The 21,094-nt window shown below is 40.3% G+C and overlaps 1 protein-coding gene across 1 annotated transcript in view; it reads right to left on the bottom strand.

The window, feature by feature from the left end:
* Window positions 1–18,905, bottom strand: part of NPTN (neuroplastin) — a 122,471-nt gene extending 103,566 nt beyond the window's left edge. Inside the window, exons 1-3 of the mRNA XM_033920732.1 lie at window positions 18,855–18,905; window positions 16,468–16,483; window positions 14,826–15,173 (exon numbers count right to left, since the gene is read on the bottom strand). Of these exons, the coding sequence (XP_033776623.1) occupies window positions 14,826–15,173; window positions 16,468–16,483; window positions 18,855–18,905 (415 nt within the window). The remainder of the gene's footprint in view (window positions 1–14,825; window positions 15,174–16,467; window positions 16,484–18,854) is intronic.
* Window positions 18,906–21,094: the final 2,189 nt, after the last annotated feature.

The following is a 21,094-nucleotide window of genomic DNA, read 5'->3' on the forward strand; positions in this document are numbered from 1 at the left end:
CAGTACATGTGCACACCACTCTTGAGCAACCCCAGTCCAGTCATCCTCTCTTCCCCAGTACACATACCAAAGCATGCAGCTCCCCCACCCTGTGATATCCCTAGTGCAACCGCTCCCTCCAACCATACATTCCATCTTTCTTCTCTTCTCTTTGTGCTGAAAAGTGCAGGAGAGGGAGAGTACATACATGCTTGGCTCAATCCCCCTCCTTTGCCACACTGGCTTAGACTGAAGAATTTGAGCTGTATGGGAAACAAGAGACTCACAGTTCAAATTCTGCACTTGGAACCAGTGTGGCCAAGGAGGACATAGTGTGGCTGCAGTTCTCCTCCTCTTGTTTATATTGAAAAGCAAGGGAGAGGAAGGAGGAAATATGGGCAATAAACAGGGTGATATAATGAAAGAGGATGAGCACACCAGAGGTACTGCTGTGGGGGAGGCACATTCCTCTGGTTGGGGGCAGAAGTGCAATAATGCCAGTCACCCCATGCCTGCTTGGCTCCTGCTTTTATGTTTAAATTGACGTAATGTATAGATAAACACTTTTTTTGCATAAATGTTTTATTAATAAACCACCACTCGCTTGGCATTCTGTTCAACCCTCATTCCCTTCCCATCCCCCCCCCCCCAAGTATGCCTTGGATCCTCTAATTCCACTGGAAAAGGTATCCAGAAATAGCACCTGTGGGACAAAAACACAGGTTTCTTTACCTTCAAAGAACCTCTAATTACCTGGAAAATATACACTGAAATTTACAAGTTATTAACATCTAAGAACAGAGGGCCCCAATTCTTCCATGGCTTTTCCACTGTTGTCTTGACATTCAAAAAGGTTGCTTTGGTATTTTAACACTGTGTCAAAGAACATGTCTACCAGATTCCATTAACACAGCTTGCAATTCCAATAAACTTGCATTTCTTCCTGTAGACCTCCATTTTTGGAGCTGACAGTACGCTGTAAACAGCATAAGTTGAGTAAGATGGCAAATCTTTGGAGATTTCAAGAAACAATTTACTGGGTATCCTCAGAACTGAAGGGGAGACGGAAAGAATGAAGATATTCTTATGCTATTCAATTTAACTACAAATATAGAGAAGATTTAGCAATAGAGGACAGATATAAAAAGTTGACAGCATTTCAACTGTTTTACTTAAAGCTATAAATTAAGTGGCATCGTGCAAGCACTATATCTTTTAACCACAAAATATTAATTTTAGCAGATATGTTATATACTTTTTTGCCCCGCTAATTTAACCACATCACAAGGTTCAGTCTGGATACAGCTTTAACCTAGAAATGAACCTTTAGAAATAAATATAACTTTAGTAAAATATAACCTGAGAATTAACTGAAAAATATAGAGTTTAATGTTCTCTCTTAGTCCAAACTAAACGACTGTGGTTAAGATTTATTCCGACGTACTTCTACTTCAGAATCAAACATACTCAGAATCGAGACACTATATGGAGAACACCTCAGAGCAGGACAGTGCATCTTTGCAATTCATTCTGATGCATGCTAATTTATTGATTTTCCATTAAATATTACAAAAAATACAAGTCACCCCAAAAATTTTATTTTGGTAAATAATCCACATTTATTTACATATACACTAGATATTACTTTGGTTATTTATGGAAGACAATGCTAAATGAAAAGTGTAGGCAGCAGTTCTGCAAATTGTTGTTTCCTTTGTGGCACCCCAATGCAGCACAGGGAGTGGCAATTCTATAACGACATCAGGATGTCCTTATGCAGGTTTACACTAGTATTCAGTAACTGCACTAGACCACCAAAAAGAAAGCACACCTACAATGGCAAGTGTGGGAGGGCATGCCTAGAATTGTCAATCAACACATGCATCTGACAGTACTCTATAAGATGTTTTCGTTGATGGGTGAGGGACTCCCATGCTCCTCCCATATGTACATCTTTTTAATTAAACACTACACCACTCATGCATACAGTAAGTGGCATTTAGTCTGCATTTAGGCATACTTTATAGAGAACTACCCTCTATGTTCCTAGAATTCAACAAATATTTAAGTAAAACTGGTTCATAAAATTTTGTGGAATAAAAATAAAACCTATCAAACTGGGTTTTAAACTTTATATTTGAACCAAAAATGACATTTACTACTTCCCTGGAGAATAAAATGCAGCTACTGTGTCTTTGGCAACTACAACTTTGCTCCCTCTGTATCAGTAGTTACAGTTTCTGAGCCTATCAATGTCTTACCCCAGGATGCCACAGGCTTAGTTTTAACATACCAATATAATAGAACATCTCCTAATAGTTTTCAACAGATTTAAAGATACCAATTTAAGCATGCTTCAGAACAGAAATACATAAAACATGATTTTAACCAGACATGCTCACAACTTCCAGAAATCCCTGGCATACCTTAAATTGACCTTTACAACTGGCACTACTGCTCACAAAGTTCAAAACATGTTAATCCAAATCATTTATGTACATGAAAACCTGTGATAAGAAAGAAAATTAGAGACTCCCATCTATCTCTGAACTCCAGAACATTCATTAAAAAAAGTTCCAAATCTCAGCCTGCTTACCTGACATCACTGCTTTCTGTGTGTCTGTGGATGGTGAAGTCGGTCATCCCAGTTCCCTCAGCTCATAAATACCTCTCAACATTCAAAACTATGCATCATTTCTTCCTCTAACATTGCTAAAATCTGTCCTGTCCTTCTTGTCATGGTACCAAAATGTATATCCACTCATATTTGCAAAGACTACCGAAAGCTGCTTTTTGCAGTTCTCCATCCTACTACAATCTATTCAAAATTCAGTTAAAACATTCATCCTCTTTCAACATCACTACAACCACTCTGCAGTCCTCTGCACTACAAAGTTGCACAGGACAGAAATTTTACCCATCCCCAATGGAATCTAATCCATATCTGCTGAGATCAGTTTGAGCCCCACCCATATCTGCAGGATTTGGCTCTATTATGTACTTGCTCACAGCCCTCGGTTGCCTTCTAAACCCAATAGCTTCCTATGTTTTTTTGGACGATATTCACTGTTCAACCAATGAGTGTTCCAAGCTTCAGTCTGGTGTTCCAGCTGCCTCTCTCAACATGTCAAACCTAATTCTGGTGCTCCAACTGCCTCCCTCTGCATGTTCCGAGCCTTATTCTGGTGCTTCAATTGCCTCTCTGTGTATTCCAAGCCTCATTCTATAGTCAAGATTTTGACGACACTCCCACGGGAATCCCACTTCAAATTCTTCCATCCCTGTGGGAATCCTATGAATTTCTTTCAGATACATAGATTCCATGGGATTCTTGCAATATCCATTCCAATGCAGCTCTCTACTCCTCAATGCCAATCTTCCTCTACAGCCCTCTTCATGAACTCCATTTATCAGGCATGTTGCACCAACTTCTCCACTGTCTGATTCCGACTCTGCTTCTTTCATCTTATCCCATCATACGCCTGGAACAGTTATCTTAGTCTGCTGGCATGTTTCCATGCTGGCAACATTCAAATTATTTTTTTAAAAACTAATTATTTTCAGGTTGATTTTAAAATGTTAATGATTTATCTGTAATACATGCTTGTTGAGTTTCCTGTGTCTTGACTAAACTGTAAGCTCCATAAAGTAGGAACTAGTAGCACTTTAGACATAATCCATAGAATAAAAAAATTATATTTAATAAATTTTTTTGCTCAAACATGTACAATAATTTCAAAAAAAACCTGCTAAAAGTTGAGGTAGAATTTGTCACTCAGAGAATAGTTAAACTCTGGAACACATTGCCAGAGGATGTGGTAAAAGTAGTTAATATAGCTAGTATTAAAAACAGTTTGGACAAGTTCCTGGAGGAAAATTCTATAGTCTGCTATTGAGAGATATGGGAGAAGCCACTGCTCGGCCTGGATTGGTAGCATGGAATGTTGCTACTATTTGGGGTTTTTTGCCAAGTACTTATGATCTGGATTGGCCACCTTGAAAATGGATTATTGAACTAGATGGACTATTGATCTGACCCAGTATGGTTATTTTTATGTTCTTGTGTTTGTTATTTCAACAACTGCTTTGTAGGATTTTCATTCCTCAGTGAACAGAAAAGTGATATGTATCCATTTCTATACAGAAACCAATACAAAAGAAAGCATAAAAATACTGTAATGGCTAAACACACTTCTACTTTTCATAAAAAAACAAAACAGGTACATACATATCACAAACACTAATACAGAGGCACTAAAGCAAGTACAAAAAGAAGCAGAGCAATCAATAAAATGAAAAATGAGGAGGAAAATGCTCCAGATCCCAACCTCCACCCTAGGGACAGGTATAGCAGGGTAAAAAAACCCTCACAGGAATAAAAAAACAACCCTCCTCATATACAAATTAAATTGGTGCTCTGTTGCATGCAAGTAAATCCACTGAAATTTCAAAAATTAATGACTAATAGGATTATCTGCGTTAGAAAAGACCCGTCATACTGACGATGGCCAGTGTTTCACATTCATGGCTGTTTCAGGGTGTGCTCACACTGCTCAGACCTGTGTTGTCAAAGACCATCTCAATAGTGTCATAAAATGCAACAAATGTGGTCTCTGTTTGGCTGAAAACCATTCTTTTCTAATTTTTGCTGCCTAGATATAGCCTATGGGGTACAGGGGACCCGTTTTGAAGTTGTGTGTCCTGATGATTGGCTGTACTAGGCTGATGAGTATGAATGCTAATATTGCTGGGGGAAAGGAGGATGGTAAGGAAGGTTTAGATGTGGGTTCCTCTTCCTCCTCAACAGATCAAAATTCACTTCAAATGGTGGTATCAAGGCTATCTGTTCCCTGGGAGAGAAAGAGCAGAGTGGGAATCCATCTACCCCCAAATAGGAAAAGCCTCTTATTTAGAACTGTAGAGGCTTATTTCTTGGATTTTTAAAAAATGCCTTAATCGTTTGACATAGTTATGCAAATTCTCTGGGATATGTCATCTAAATTTGCAACTTACGCCGCCTTAATTAAAAAGTGCCAACTTGAGATTCAGGATCATAAAAACAAGGAAATTAAATCCATTAATGCAGCCTCAGCCAAGGGAAATCAAGTGCTGTTATAATAAAGATGAGGTTTTAGAAATCAAGTGCTACAATGATTTGAGATTTAATTCTTTTCTTAATATGCTTAAGGATTAATTTCATAATTTATTGAGTATTTTGTCTTCTTCCTGCCTAGCTACATCTAATGCTCATTATAATCCCAGTTCTTATCTTAGACTCGAAAGGGGAAGAGAACGAGAAGCAGGTGAACATGACCACTTTTTCTTTAAAGAATTCATTTATTTGGATTTCTTAAACGCCTTTATGAAGAGATTCGACTAAGGTACCGTACAAACAGATACAGGTGAAAAACAGCCTACATTGTATTTATTATCAGCATAGCACAAAAAAAAACAACACTAAGTAAACTTGTAGATAGATTAAATTCTAATAATAGCAATACTGATACAGAGTCAGCAATGCATACCTTAAAACAGCACAGTAAAACATTCATATAACAGAACTATGAAAAATTTCAACAGAATACAAAATGATACACCATCACAGGCAACACACTAGAACATTCTTGTAAAATATATGATACTGTATATGACATTAGCACAATACAAATGAAGCACCTTAATTAGCAACATATTAGAATGCTCACCTAATTGATGTAATGCTCACAATTTTAACACAATACAATGGAACATCTACGGTAAATAGGTAGCTGAAAGAATAAGTGCAGTTTGGAGATAGACAAGATGGGTAAAACAAAGCACTGGGCTAAATGGGTGACTAGACTGAAGGCAAATTGTATGTACAGTTCAATAATGTACAAGAAACTGATCTCAGTTACAGAGTGTACAGCAAACTTGTCCAGAAAGGAAACTCTGCAATGAGAATAATCTAAGGAAATACTTTTTTTTTACAGAAAGGGTGGTAGATGCGTGGAACAGTCTCCCAGAAGACAATGGTTACTGCAGATGGGCAGACTAGATGGGCCATTTGGCCTTTATCTGCCATCATGTTTCTATGTTTCTAGAAGCAGAATGAAAACGATTAAGTTGCCAAATCCATCAAAGACATTTAAGAAGAGAGACTCTTTCACCTGCTGAGTTAGGCATAGCCCCTGTGGGAGTTGAGTTCCAAAGTGTTGGGGATACTCCTGAGAAGGTTCCATTAGTGGGTCTCAAATTTGTATGATTTCCTTGACAAAAGTACTGTTAGTATGAGAGGAATTTAAGAGGCCTCAAAGGTATGTACAGGACTAAATTATTCTTCAGGCACTCTGGTCCATTTGTGTGGGGGCCTTAAAATGAGAGTTTTAAATTTGACCTTGTAGCCAATGCAGTTTTTGAAGGAATTGTATGATGTAGCTCCCTTTCGTAGCCCCCATTAGCTGCCCTAAATATTTAAAATCTTTCTCACCCCATTCCCAGTACTACAATCTACCCATCCCTGCTGGAAACTTCAGATTTCCCACAATCTGAATGAATGAGAACACCACGCTGCATCTCTCAAGTCCCAAGCTTTTCAAAAAGATTTAGGAAGCTCACCATTAGCCCAAGCCCTTCTGTTGACTAGTCCCCAATTGCTATACATTTAAAAGCCCATACGGATCATTCCAACCCTCCCAGCAGTCCTTCCAGTGAATACTATGCCTTCCTATATGCAGTTTGTGTCCACCTTATTAGAGAACAACCATTATATAAACCTACGTAATATAAATGTGCATGAGTTGAGTCTCTTTCATTTGAAAGGAAACTCTGCAATGTGAGGGCATAGGATGAAGTTAAGAGGTTAAAGACTCTGGAGTAATCAGAGGAAATACTTTTTTACAGAAAGGTTGGTAAATGCGTGGAACAGTATCCCGGAAGAGGTGGTGGAAGCAGAGACTGTGTATGAATTCAAGAGGGCCTGGGATAGGCATGTGGGATCTCTCAGACAGAGAAAGAGATAATGGTTACTGTGGCTGAGCAGACTAGATGGGCCATTTGGCCTTTATCTGCCATCATGTTTCTATGTATATCAGGTAAACTCACTCCCTCTTTCTCTTTACCTAGTATCAATTTAACATAACCCATCTTAGCATTACTAAACTTTATTTATTGAGTTTTATATACCTGAGGATTATCCTGTCCTCCTATCTGCACATCCACATTGGTATCATCTGTAATGATGAAAGTAAATTCAAGAACATGCCATTCTTGTTATTGTCACTCATTTGTAATTTTATTTCTTGTATACCGTTTTGTAAGGTGCTAGAGCTCTTCTGCTTTCACTTTCACCATAAAAAAGTCACATCAGGCTTCTGTTTTTTATATTAGTTACATTATCTTTATTTTCCTTGGTGTATTCAATATCCTCAATAGAATAGGTCACAATCACCTACACCACTTCTCTCCATACTACTACTTGACTTAGACTTGACCTTCTCATTTCTATTGCAAGTTCTCCATTTCATTTTGAATTTACTCTAAAAAAATTTGGGAGTCATTTTTTACTTCAATCTCATCATTCACACATCGCTAATATAGTTCAACAATCTTTTTTCAAACTTAAAATGATTTTTACAGTATACCACCTCTTCATTAAAGAAGTACTTTGGATATTCATTCATGCACAGGTCATTACTAATTTAGATTACTGTAACATCATTCTTCATGGTTCTAAACTCTCAGAACTCAAATGTCTTCAATTGGTGCAGAATACGGCAATAAGGTTAACTGGCAAAAAAAAAAAAAAAACCCTGATCATGTCACACCTCTTTTGCGTGAGGAACAGTGGCTGCCCAATACTCATCGTATCACTTTTAGAATTCTTGTGGTGGTTCACAAAACCCACTTTCAGATATCCTTTCCTATCTCTCTCGCTATCTGACTCCATAAGTTACTTCCAGGTCCATTAAGGTCTTCTAAATCCAGCTCTCTCATTATCTTTTTGTCAAGTTTGCTTTTATTCTATTCATAATACGGCTTTCAGCATTGTAGGTCCAACTTATGGAATAGTCTGTACCATCTCACCCAATCTTCTGCTCTGCTCTTAAAACTTTCCTCTTTTGAGACACTTTTGGATCTTAGATCAAATACCACTTTAGGCCTGGGGACCACTGAGTGCCATTTGGGAAAATACTTGCATCTTTTCTCCAATCTCTTTCTATTTCTCTAGTACTACACTATCTAAAATGGAGTTCCTCTCTATTCTCTTTCATTTCACTCTATTTTAGTATAAGAACATAAGAATTGCCGCTGCTGGGTCAGACCAGTGGTCCATCGTGCCCAGCAGTCCGCTCCCACGGTGGCTCCCAGGTCAAAGACCAGCGCCCTAACCGAAACCATCCCTACCTGCGTACGTTCTAGTTCCACAGGAACTTGTCTTTCGTCTTGAATCTCTGGAAGGTGTTTTCCCCTATGACAGCCTCCAGAAGAGCGTTCCAGTTTTCCACCACTCTCTTTTAATCTGTCTTTAATGATTATAAAACACTCATTAAGTCTATAGGATGTTACTGTATATCAAGATTTTAATAAACTTGAAACCTGCTGGGTACATTCCCTGGATTTCAGGTGGTCATCTCTCTACCAGCTCCCGATTCTTTATGTGCCCTGGTAGGCTTACAAATTTAATATTGCTTCTCCATCCTCTGTTTTCTTGGTCTTGCATAGTCAATTATTTTGTACCTCTCTTCCATTACATTGTGTTTTCTACAGCTGAGCCTGCCCTTGACTTGATGAGATCTGTGCCATTTCCTTTCCAATTTACATCCTTCATGCTTAAGGTCCTGTTCTGGGGAGAACCAAGGGGAGCGTTTATGCAGAGGACACAGGATTTTCTTTCATGTGGCCATTTTTACTAAGGTAAATTCCTGATGTCAATTTATGCTGATACTGCAGTCTTCATTTCAATCACATGGGATAGACGAGGTAACTCAGTAATCATACTTCTCATGTCTCAAATTTCCTTCCAATCTCTGGTAGGACCAATCTGTTTACACTATCCTTTACAGAAAATGTTATTAGAATATTATCTGCCCATGATAGCGGTGTTATCTCAAAACAAATTAGTCCTGTGTTCAAGGATTTTACTCATTTGCAAAATACCAAGTGTAGTGTGTGTCCCTTTTCAAGGACTGAAAATTTGATCACCAGTGTGAATCCTAGTGCTACCATTGTGTCAAAGAAAACAGTAGTGGTGGTGTTTGGAGTTACAATATGTAGGTTAAAGTATCACATAATCCCTAACCTAGGGAAGCACAGATTACCTCTGGAATCAGTTTCAGTTCCTGCACATATGATGCGTTGTCACAATGTGCTCTGTAGACCACAAGCAGCCAAACTGGTTCATCTCCTAGTTGGATTAACAGATATTCTGACCAACACAGCGAAAGACAAGATGGCACCATGAGGAGACACTCTGTTGCTCCTGATTTTATCTGGTAACCTGTCCCTTCACAGCTCTAACTCACTTTTCCAGATGAGGAGGAAGAGAAATGTGGCCTCTTTTGCTGCTGGCTGGTATTCTGCTGTCGAAACAGCCTACTTTGGAGCAGTTTGAGATGTGAGACAGGCCTGATTTATTGAATTCTTCAGCCTTGCCGCATGAGTCATCTCTCAGCAACAGTGATGAGACTTCCCTAAACCCTTGTCTAGCACACAACTTCACTCAACCCAGAACTGTTTACCAGAGGAGAGCGTAGGGGAGAAAGGGTCAAGTCTCCTAAGCCATTTTAAGGGAATTTCTCCGTTAGTATCCTCTTTCCTCTGCCGAGACACAAAGTTTGCAGCACATTTCAAATTCAGCAGATGGGAGCCAGCAAATTAGGAGCTCTGAGTGAGCTGCAAAAACACATAAAAGTCACTAAGATACTGAATTCCTCCTTTAATCCTCTAAACAGGTGGGTTAACTTTAATGTTATTACCCAAAATACAGAGGCTCAAGTTCGAACACTTAACAAGCACACTAGGTCTTTGAGCTCTACGGAATCTAAGGTAAAAAGGATTTGAAATCTGCGACTGGAGTCCTGATTAAAAATAAAAACTTTGCAAACAAACAGCTGGAGTACAGTAAACCCCTGCGAATTCGCGGTTCGCAAATCACGGACTCAGTAATTGGCGGTATTTTCCGACCGCCACTTCCTTGTACTAAAGTTATGGTTACACCAATCAGGAGCTACTTTGACACACTATCTGGCCTGTCAAAGCAGCTCCTGATTGGTGTAGCCTGACTTTAGTACCAGGAAGTGGAGGTCGGAAAATACTGCAAAATGATTTTCAGCACCTGCCGGCGCCCCAGCTACCCTCTCCTGCCTCCGATCAGCCCCTTAAACTGCATTTGCAGTTTTTCAAAATTTGCGGGTATTTCTGGAACGGAACCCTCGCGAATTTCGGGGGAGTACTGTATATGGAAAATCCACTCAGGAGGAATACTCTGAAATTTTAAGTTTCCCCCTAGTCACCTATAACTCCAATAGATATTGTTATGAAATACATGATGAAATATTGAATTGACATCAGAGACACTGCCACCTATAACTAGGACCCAGTATCCATTGTTGGGGTGTAGCGCCACCCTCCTCAGCACACAGCCTACAATCGGACATGGGAGAAACATGTACAGCAGAGACACTATCAACCAAGGCAAAAGAAGAGCATCCACACCCTGACTGCCTGGCTCCTTCCAGCAACTGAAGAAGGAATTCACCTTGGTGTTGCAACTGGTAGCCATCAGGTTGAAACCCAAATGACCCCAGTGCTGCACTATCAGCTGGAAGATCTGTTTTGACAGCTCCCATTCCCCTGGATCCAGGGCGTTGCAACTGAGAAAGTCCACCTGTACATACAATAATCTTGCAATGTGGGCCACTGATAAGCACAGCAGATGCCTCTTTGCTGCCCAGGACATGAGGAGGGCTGCCTCGATCGCCAGCCCCTGGCTACGAGTCCCCCCATTTGTTGACATATACGACCACTGTGGTGCTGTCCGAGAACACCCTGACTGCCAATTGATACAAGATATCCTTCAGTCCTGTGTTCCAAGAGATTGATTGGCCAAGATGTCTCCCGCCTGCGCTCAGAAAGAAAAATCCTTTCCTGGAGCATGTCTTAACAGGACTTCTAGATACTCTAACCTTTGAGAGAAGACCAGTATGCTCTTTTCAAAATTGATCACACAGCCCAAGGGCTGCAGAGGCTGAACTACTCTTAGCATCTTGACCCTCCTGGAAGGATGAAGCCTGGATCAAACAATCATAGAAACATAGAAAAATGACGGCAGATAAGGGCCATAGCCCATCAAGTCTGCCCACTTCACAGACCCACCCCCCTGAGTCTGCTCTCCTGGAGATCTCTCTCCTAATGACCCATCCTTAACTCCACCCTCTTAAGGATCCCACATGGGCATCCCATTTACCCTTAAAATCTGGCACGCTGTTGGCATCCAGGTAAAGATGAACTCTGAACCCCTGATGATGCAAAAAGGTTGCTACGACCACTATCACCTTGGAAAACGTCCTTGGGACCGCAGGAAGCCCAAAAGGCAGAGACCTGAACTGGAATGCTGACTCAGAATTGTGAACTGCAGAAACCCTTGATGAGGCGGACAAATCAAAATGTGAAAGTACACCTCTTTGAGATCCAGGGCAGAAAGAAACTCCCCTAGCCAGACAGAAGCGATCATGGAATGCAAGGTCTCCATGCGAAATTCAGAAACAGCAATTGAGGCCCTTGAGATCCAACACTGGACAAAGGTCGCCTCCAATTCTTGGGCACCACAAAGTAAATCGAGTAGCACCCAAGCCCCTCTCCTCTGGGGGAAGTGGCATGACAGCCTGCAGAGCAAGCAGGGACCGGATGGTCTCTTGAAGGGTGACTCAGAGGCGCCTCTTCATCCATGAGACTCTAAGAAGAGGAGCGAACGGGTGAGAGACCTCTAGCTGGATCCCCTCTCTGAGGATCCCTAAGACCCACTGGTCTGACGTAATTGCGGCCCACTCCTCCACAAAATGTAACAGCTGGCCTCCCACTGAAAGAGAGGAGGAGTGAATCAGCCTCATCTCATTGTGAGCTGTGGGAAGGGAAGGGATGACAGGCTTCCTTGATTGCCCTCCCACCCTTTTGTCTGTCCAAAAGGAAAACTGCTTATTGCCAAGCGGTTCCTCTGGCCAAACTGCTGACGACCAGACCTATAATGCTTGCTCTCCCAAAAACATGAATGGGCAAAGCCAAAGCCCAAGTGGGCGGCCCCTCTAAGTCTGTTTTCTGGCAGGCACTGCGGCTTGGTCTCTTCAAGCTCTTTAACCAAATTTGTGTATGAAAGCAATTGTTTGATGACAGGTGAAGCTAAGAGACAATTGCCTCTGTTTCACATATCAACATAGTCTGAGCTACTGCCTCCATTCCCATATGCTCTCATACTTCATCCCTCAATCTTTATCCAGTCTCGTGCCCCCACCCCTGCCCCACAGCTTTCACCTCATCTCTCTCATGTAGTGGTATGTCTAGACAGAAATATCTGAGAAAGTGAGGGACAGGAACAAACTAAAGTGACATTTCTGCACATTACAGCCCTTCTCGTCCCACAGATTTCAATCATGCAGGCCTGGCAGCTGTTGAAAGGAAGGAGGGACCTCTTCAAGTCTGCAACTTGTGGCCAGCTCCAATCAGACCACATGGAGTGGCAAGAGACACCTATGCTCAGAAACTGCTGCTCTTGGCTCTGCACAGTGATCATGCTCTCTATTCTTCAGTTGAGCAGTGCAGTGGTTTGGGAAGTCTCAGTTTTCAAGTCCTTATGACTTGAAACTGCAAGACTTCCTAAACCTCCTGCAACATCCAGCTTCAGTCCAGAGCGCTTGATCAACGTGTAGAGCTGAAAGAAGCAGTTTCTGAGGTAGTGCTGTGAAATAAAGAAAAAGTGTGTGTGTGTGTGTCGGGGGAGGGGGGAAGAGTATTAAATCCTGGGCACCAGGGATCAATTTCTAGGTGCCATGGCAACTTGATTCCTGGGATTTGTCATGCCCTGCTATACATCAGTACACCAGTTTACATAAACATACACACACAATATCAATTTCTGCGTTTACACATACTTATGAATAGATAATTGCACAAACTAGAGATGTGCATGTTTGTATTGTTAAATTATATAATGGATATGCATTACTTAATAGCATATGCTATTACAAAAAAATGACAAAAATTAAAACCAAAACAAAATGAAAGTTTTCTACCTTTACAAACCCAATACACAGCGACAGTGGAATGAGTGTTTTGGGGGGTTGGTGGCCAAGCAAACCAATCTTCAACCACACCCTCAAGCTCTCCAATTACTGATACTGTGTTGGGCAAAATATTAATAAGATCATGGGCCTAGAGGCTCACCTTATTCTATCTCAATACATACACTTACCTTTTCCCCACAAAATACTTGTAGGGGCCTCAAGAATTGCTCCTGCTCTAACTGCTGTCCTATGCACAGACATACTGTATATGCATATGTAGAGATAAATATATAAACATTCACCCATAAGCCTACACATAATATTTTCTTTCAACAACCTGTCTAAAGCTGAACTTCCTTTTTACAATGAGCAAGAGCAATCACCAAGAAACTCAAATATTTCTAAATGTATTGACACAAGAAAGACAATTCTATAAGCTGGCACCTAGTTTATACCATAATAACACTTATGCATGCGATTGGCTCCAGTAATTTATAGTTATATATGTTAAGTGCTAAGCGCTATTCTATAAACAAATGCGCTTGAATCACTCACCATGCAACTGTCAGGGAAGGGGTCACTCGTATGTGCATTGAATGGGCACTTAGACACAGCAGCTTATGTCAGCCCAGCCACTGACCCTGTTGTAAGAAGGAGTGCCAAACATTTGGTGCCCCAATATGGCTTTGCTCTAATATTTTTTTTAACGGTTTTGGTGCACCCTTAAGCTGTTATTCAATTGGCGCTAAGCATGTCCCTTTGTGGGGCCTAAAATGAGACACCAATTTATAGAATTGCCACCAAGGTGTCCAGTTTTAAAAATAAAGCATTATGTAATGGATTCCCAATTCAGCGTGACATTACATCAACACAACATAATTAGCCCATGTTAATCTCTGCTGCAAACTTCAGAAAGAGAAGTTGTCAACTTTCTACTGAACTAGCTTAATCCCTTCAGTAATACAATACTATCACCCAGAAATTCTGTTGTACAAAGCATCATACTTCAAAAAGTAAGCCAACATTAAAGCTGTCCACTACAACCCAAAAAACTAACATAAAATAATGTGAAAGTTTCTGTGGAAATGAAAAACCCCCTCACAAAGAAGAATGAAGGAATTCAGAGAGCTCCGATGAAAGGCCAGGAGAAATTAAAGAAATGAGTTAGCTCCAAGCAAGAAGCACATTTAAAAAAAAAAAAAAAAAAAAAAGAACAGAAAGGCACGCGTGAAGAACGCGAAAAAACAAAGATGGCAGGAAATCACCTGCAAACAAAGGAGGGGGGGGACAAACACAAACACAATTGGGAGGGGGTTTGAGTATATAAAGTCAAAGAAGCTCTGAATCACTTCCAGATTTCCAAGGTCCTTGGATCCTAAGGGGAAAGAGAAAAAGAAAGGCAGCAGAGAGAATCTTTCACTTACCATAATGGGAGGAAGAATCAGTTCAAAAAAACGAGACAATAGGATGGTTATCAAGGGTCTTGGGTGCAGGTGGGGAGAGTGGATGAATGGGCAAGGAGGGACAGGGGTCAGTGGACCGCATCTAGTTACTACAGTACCACTACTGTAGGGGTGATGGTGAACTCACTCTGAAGGACGCTTATGGTGGCCTGGGCTCGAATCCACGTAATGGAGGGGTTTTGCCTCAAGTCATGCCGCCTGGGATCGTTGCTTGCCCTGCACTCGTATGTTCCTGAGTCTTCCAAAGTCAGACGGGTTATTCTCAGCACACTCACTCCATTTGTGCCATAGGCGGTGTTAATGGTAACACGGCTCTTCCAGGCACCATCCGACAGCTGTTTGAAAGTGTCGACCCGGTTGACTTCGGCGTACCACCACTGGATCTCTGGGGTAGGGATCCCGACCACATCACAGTACAGTTCAAAGGCGTCCCCCGTGAGTTTTGTCTCTGACATGGGCGACTTGACAAACCCAGCTAAAGGAGGGGCAGCAGAAATGCAGTGACAAGCGAGTCAGAAAATAACAGATCGCAGAAGAATAAAAGCAAACAATGCAGAAAACAGAAGTCAACAGGAAAAAAAAAACATTCTGCCTATTGAAACAGCACTTAATAGGTTATAAATAGCAAGAAAAGCAGAAGTATATACACACACTCCTTCCACAATATGTGATTTCTGTATTTTAACATTTTCTAAATACTAGAGCCAATGAGTGAGTAATGAAATCCTACAGAACAGCACCTGAGTTTATATGGATGATGGAAAAAAAAAAAAAAAAACCAACAACATTGAACTTGTTCACAAAATCATTTTGGAACAAAAATATTTTTTTAAATTCCCATGTGGGAGGCAAGGTAATTTCAAAATAAAGCACCTATGTGTAATGTTCAAAGAGACAACATAGGCACCTGTGCACCTTTATAAAATAAATTCTCAGAGCTTGTCCTAATAGTGTGCAAATTTACACTTGCTCCAAAATACACATATACATCACAACTCTGCCCCATCTGTTATCTACTCGTATCAGGTACATCTACATGGAGATCATGTAAAAGTACATATGGGTTCTACATACTTTTACAATATCCATTATCTGCATGTAAATTATGCTTTACATACAGAAAATGCTTTATAAATACTTACCCCCCTTAATGTCAAAAATCCAGGAAAGTCAGTTTTCAAGTTTCAGTTGATTCTGCCAATATGTTCATACAGAGCTTATACTATGCACCAATTAAACACTGCATTTAAATCAATTGAAATACTACCTGCAGAAAGTGTTCTGAGCTCTTAGAAACTTAAAATAGAACAGGTTTTCTCTTCATGTTTCAGGCTATTCTGAAAGGAAGCAGTGACAGGAGAGCCATTTTCAAATACAGCACTGTTTATATTTGTAATAAGCTGGGGAAAATAGTCACAGTAATATCAACTGCCTTTAGCTGCAAATGAGCTCTTTTTCAAAAGGAGCAGTAGTTTTTATATCAGCAAAGTACGTCTATACCTTAAAAAGTTTCCACTGGTCAGTTTCATTATACAATATGATTTAAAAAGTTCCATAGCACAAGAACCTAGAATCAGCTTCATTCAAAATTGTGTTTCTTGAAGAAGCAATCAAAGGGGTATTTTAATCATTTTCATAATAGACTGAATGTATAAGCCCAGTATTTGTACATTAGAAAGACAATTATGAAATATACTGTAGGTCATACACTTCATGACACATTACGAAGGGGTGGAATTGGCAAACCTAAAACAGATAATATTTATTACTTTCATTTAACTTCATCTGGAAAAAAAAATTAAACATAGAAAAGCAGAATTTATTAAATGTTACACTAATTCAAAAGGTAGAACTAGGACTAGACAAGCAAAGGCAAAACGTATCAAATATTTTCCCCCATAGGGTTTAATGGCAAAAATCTTTCATAAATCAGACTCAAAGACTCTCAGTCCAATAGCTATAATCACATTTTAGTAAATAGTTTGTTTATCCTGCTCTCTTTTCCGACTACACTACAAATAACTCACACTATTAATATTTATCAGTTTTAAAGCCTTGGTAACAAATCCCTCTTAACAATAATTTATGATCTTGAAGTCAGATGAAAGGACCCCTTACTGATCATCAACCTCAACTTGATATAGACTTTTATACATAAAAGGATTGTGCTAATTTAATTTCTGAAGAAAACAGATGTCATGCATCAGTACTGTAGCCTCTGTGTGGATGATACCAAAATTTGCACTAATGATAGTGTGAATAACATGAGAAAGAACCTAGCAAAGCTTGAAGAATGGTCTGAAATTTGGCAGCTAAGATTTAATGCTAAGAAATGCAAGGTCCTACATTTGGTTGCAAAAACCTTAAGAACAGTACAATTTAGAGGATGAAGAACTTTTGTGCACGAAAAAGGACTGGGACTTGCATACGATAGTATGTGGTGATCTTAAGGTGGACAAACAGGTTAAAAAGGCAATAGCAGAAGCTAGAAGGATGCTAGGGTGCATGGGGAGAGGTATGGTCAGTAGGAAAGAGGAGGTATTGATGCCTCTGTATAAGTCTTTGGTGAGACCTCATTTAGAATATTGTCTACAATTCTGGAGACCGCACTTTCAAAGAGAAATAAACAGGATGGAGTAGGTCCAGAGAAAGGCAACTAAAATGGTTGGTGGTCATCATCAGACACATGAGGAAAGGCTTAAAGATCTCAATATGTATACTTTGGAGGTAAGGTGGGAGAGGTGAGATATATGATAGTGATGTTTAAATATCTATATGGCCTAAATGCACATAAGGCAAATCACTTTCATTTGAAAGGAAGCTCACAACAAGTGATGAAGTTAAGAGTTGATAGGCTCAGGAGTAATCTAAGGAAATACTTTTTTACAGAAAGGGTGGTAGATGCATGGAACAATCCCCTGAGAGGTGTTGGAGACAAAGACTGTCTGAATTCAAGAAAGCATTGGACAGGCATATGGGATCTCCTAGGGAGAGGAGGAGATGGTGGATAGACAGACTAGATGGGCCATTTGGCCTTTATCTGCCATCATGTTTCTATGTTTCTCTTGAACGTTTTAAGTTTGATAAAAAGCCACATAAATTTTCTGAGCCCACCTCCCTAAATTTTCAGAGCCCCCCTCCCTAAATTCTGAACTTTTGTGACAGCCTTGTAGATTGTGAGACCCTAAGCTGTAGCTTATTTAGCTTAAAGGTAAATTCAGCAATAAATGATCCCCTGCCACTCCTGCCGCTGACAAGTTCAAAATAGTGCCGATGATCCCTACTACCAGTGAGAGCAAAGCTATATATTTCCCCTTAACCGTAGTACTGCAAGACTACTGCTAGAGGTTGCCAGCACTATTTTGAACATGGCACTGGCAGGGGCAGGAACAAAACCTTACCCCATTAGACCCTAGGGAGTTTGACAGAACAGGCAAGGGAGCTTACAGGAGAATAAAGGGACATTGACACACAGCTCAGCCTCTTTAAGAAGTGGCCCAAGATCATTTGATAGTGGCTCAAAGCTCCTCATCAGAAAAAATAATGCCAGCTCTTAGACAGCATTTTTTTTTCAGGAATTAACAGCCTGTGGTATTCACTGCAAGCTGCATTAGTCATTTACATGCTTTGTATTATTACTACAGGGCTCAACAAACCCCAGGCACCAGGTTGCCATGGCAACTAAAAAAAATGCATAAAGAGAAAATAATGTTTTTTAGGTAAAGTTTATGTGCTTCTTATAGCCCGGGTGAGATTTATACCATTTCCTTTCCAGTTTCCAACCTTGGTGCTTGAGAGTTTGAAGTTCAGGAGAGAACCAAGGTGAGCATTTATGAGTAGAACATAATCAACCTGCTCCAACGCTGTAGCTGTCTTTATATTTCCAAGGGGATAGTTTTGTGAACTATTTGGAGTTGGACTACATCTGTCTAAGGAAGCTGGCAAACAGATAAACAACATAGGAACATAAGAATAGCGTTACTGGGTCAGACCAATGGTCTATCTAGCCCAGTATCCAGTCTTCATGGTAAACAATCCAGGTCACAAGTACCTGGCAAAAACCCAAAGCATAATCTCTTTCCTAGCACAGGAAGAGATTCAATTTTTGACTTTTAGGCACTTGTTCTTCTGGATTATGAAAAATTTGACTATTTACCTGACTTCTGAAAATCTTTGAAACAGAAGTCTCAAAGCCCAGGATAGCCATAATGATTACACATGAAGAAAATGCAAACACTGTCTCCACTACGTGCAAATTTCTATTCCATATTCATTGGTTTCAAGCCCTCAAGGACCTCTGCGTTAGGCTCCTGAGCACCAGAAGATTTATGTGAAGCTTCTTCTCTTGAGAAACCAGGGACCCTGAATGTGAAGTTCATTTGGATGAGTTCGCCAGCCAAGGAATCCATGGTTACCACCGAGTGGTGCTGAATTTGGAACCTCATGCCTTTGGCCAGGTGAAATATATGAGTTAGGGATACATTGATTTCTTCAGCCTCTGTGACACACTGACCATCATCTGACTGGACTGGTTCCACTGGAACTTCAGTGACCATCGAGTGTGTCTGATATGGATGGCTAGGTCTTTCCTATCATTCTGATAGAGTTCTTTTCATTTTTATAGTATTGTTTGATATTTTAGAATTAGGTCTGAATAAGGAAAGTGGTATATCAAGCTTTTTTAAATAAAACAAACATATGAGCCATAAGATTTGTAAGGACAGCTGAGGCCATTAGGACCAGCGTTCTCAACATGGCACCACTCCACATTCTCTATTCCAAACAATACTATGTTTAAAAGACTGCTGGGAGGGAGAAAATACATGGCCTGAGTTCAATCTAGCAGAACAGAAGATTAGGTTCTTACCCATCTTCTTTCTTTTAATCTCAGGAGGCTGTACCTTAGGTGTTCAATCCAAACCATGAACCAGGTCTTGCAGAAGTATGATATTCAAAGCTTTCAGCACCTCCCACATTGCCAGTAGAGAATAGTGATCCTTTTCAGTTTTGTCCAAAAGCAATCAATCACCACTGGAAAAAAACACAAAGAAGAAGGGGTACGGGGAACTTCCCCACCGACATTATAGAGTTCTGTTCTGCTCTGCAGCTTATAAAAGAACAAAACAACTAGTAATAAACATGAAAACATGCAAAACATAGCAGCAATAACCACCAACCTGCTGTGTGCAACAAGAACTAACATCAAAGGAGCCAGAGGCTGAATAATGCACTTACATATACAGGACAGTCTTATATGTGGCTATCTGGATAGCAGGAGTAGTAGTTCAGGCCTGGAAGAGAGAAATATTTGAGACAGAAAAGCAGGAAAACAGAGGGCGGGCTGTAAGGACTCCTGAGAAGATTAACAGAAAGAAGATTAACAAAGATAAGAACTTAATCTTCCATTCTGTTACATCTCCTCAGGAATCCATATGTTAGGTGATGAACCAAAGCAATGGCAACGTCTAGGGTGGGACAGAAAGCCTGCTCGCCAATACCGAGGCCCCAAAGGGAGCATCCTCTCGAGCTGCCACCTCCACCTCCACTCTGTGAGACCTCGTAAAGGTATGAAGAGAAGACCAAGTAGCTGCCTACAAATTTCAGCTGGAGTAACTGACCAAGACTCAGCCCATGAAGTTGCAACACTCCTGGTTGAGTTCACCCTGAGAGAAACCGGCGGTTGATTTCCACAGTCTATGTATGTCAACGAGATGACTGTGTGCTTGGTGAATTGAGCCACTGCAGAGTCCACTTTCAGCTGATCAAACAGCCGCTATAGACAGTATGGCAAACATTACCTTTTTGGTCACATTAGAGACTATACATGATAATTCCTCAGGATGAAGCTCTTAAGGTTCAAACATCCTAATTCACTCCCTTGTTATTTCCAACATTGATTACACAAAAGGAAATTTGCCAGCTTCAACTATTACAAAACACTGTAATTAAGCTCATCTACAAAGCTAAAAAATTTGACCATGTGACTCCCCTCTTGCGCAAAGCTCACTGGCTAACCATTCCTCATCGCATCACTTACAAAATACTTCTGCTAATATTTAAAATCAAGTTGTCCAATTTACCCACATTCATCGACAAACTTCTCATTCCATATACCCCATCCCGGACTCTGCGTTCCAGTACTCAAAACCTATTTTCTGTCCCCTCTATTTGCGAACTATTGCGAACTACCCGCAAAAACATCAGAGCAGAATCTATTTGGGAGGCTATTTCAAATATGCAGACTTCTCTCGGGAACCAAATTCAGCAACTATCCTCTAAATGTACTCCTGCACTTTCAGAAAATTTGGAATTGAAGATGAAGGTAATAAGTTTAGAGTTTAAAACTAATGACTTTGAGACTAAGATAAAATCCCTGGAAGTACAAGCTCTAACTTG

Source organism: Geotrypetes seraphini, chromosome 14, assembly GCF_902459505.1.
Source record: "Geotrypetes seraphini chromosome 14, aGeoSer1.1, whole genome shotgun sequence".
Classification (NCBI taxonomy): Eukaryota; Metazoa; Chordata; class Amphibia; order Gymnophiona; family Dermophiidae; genus Geotrypetes; species Geotrypetes seraphini.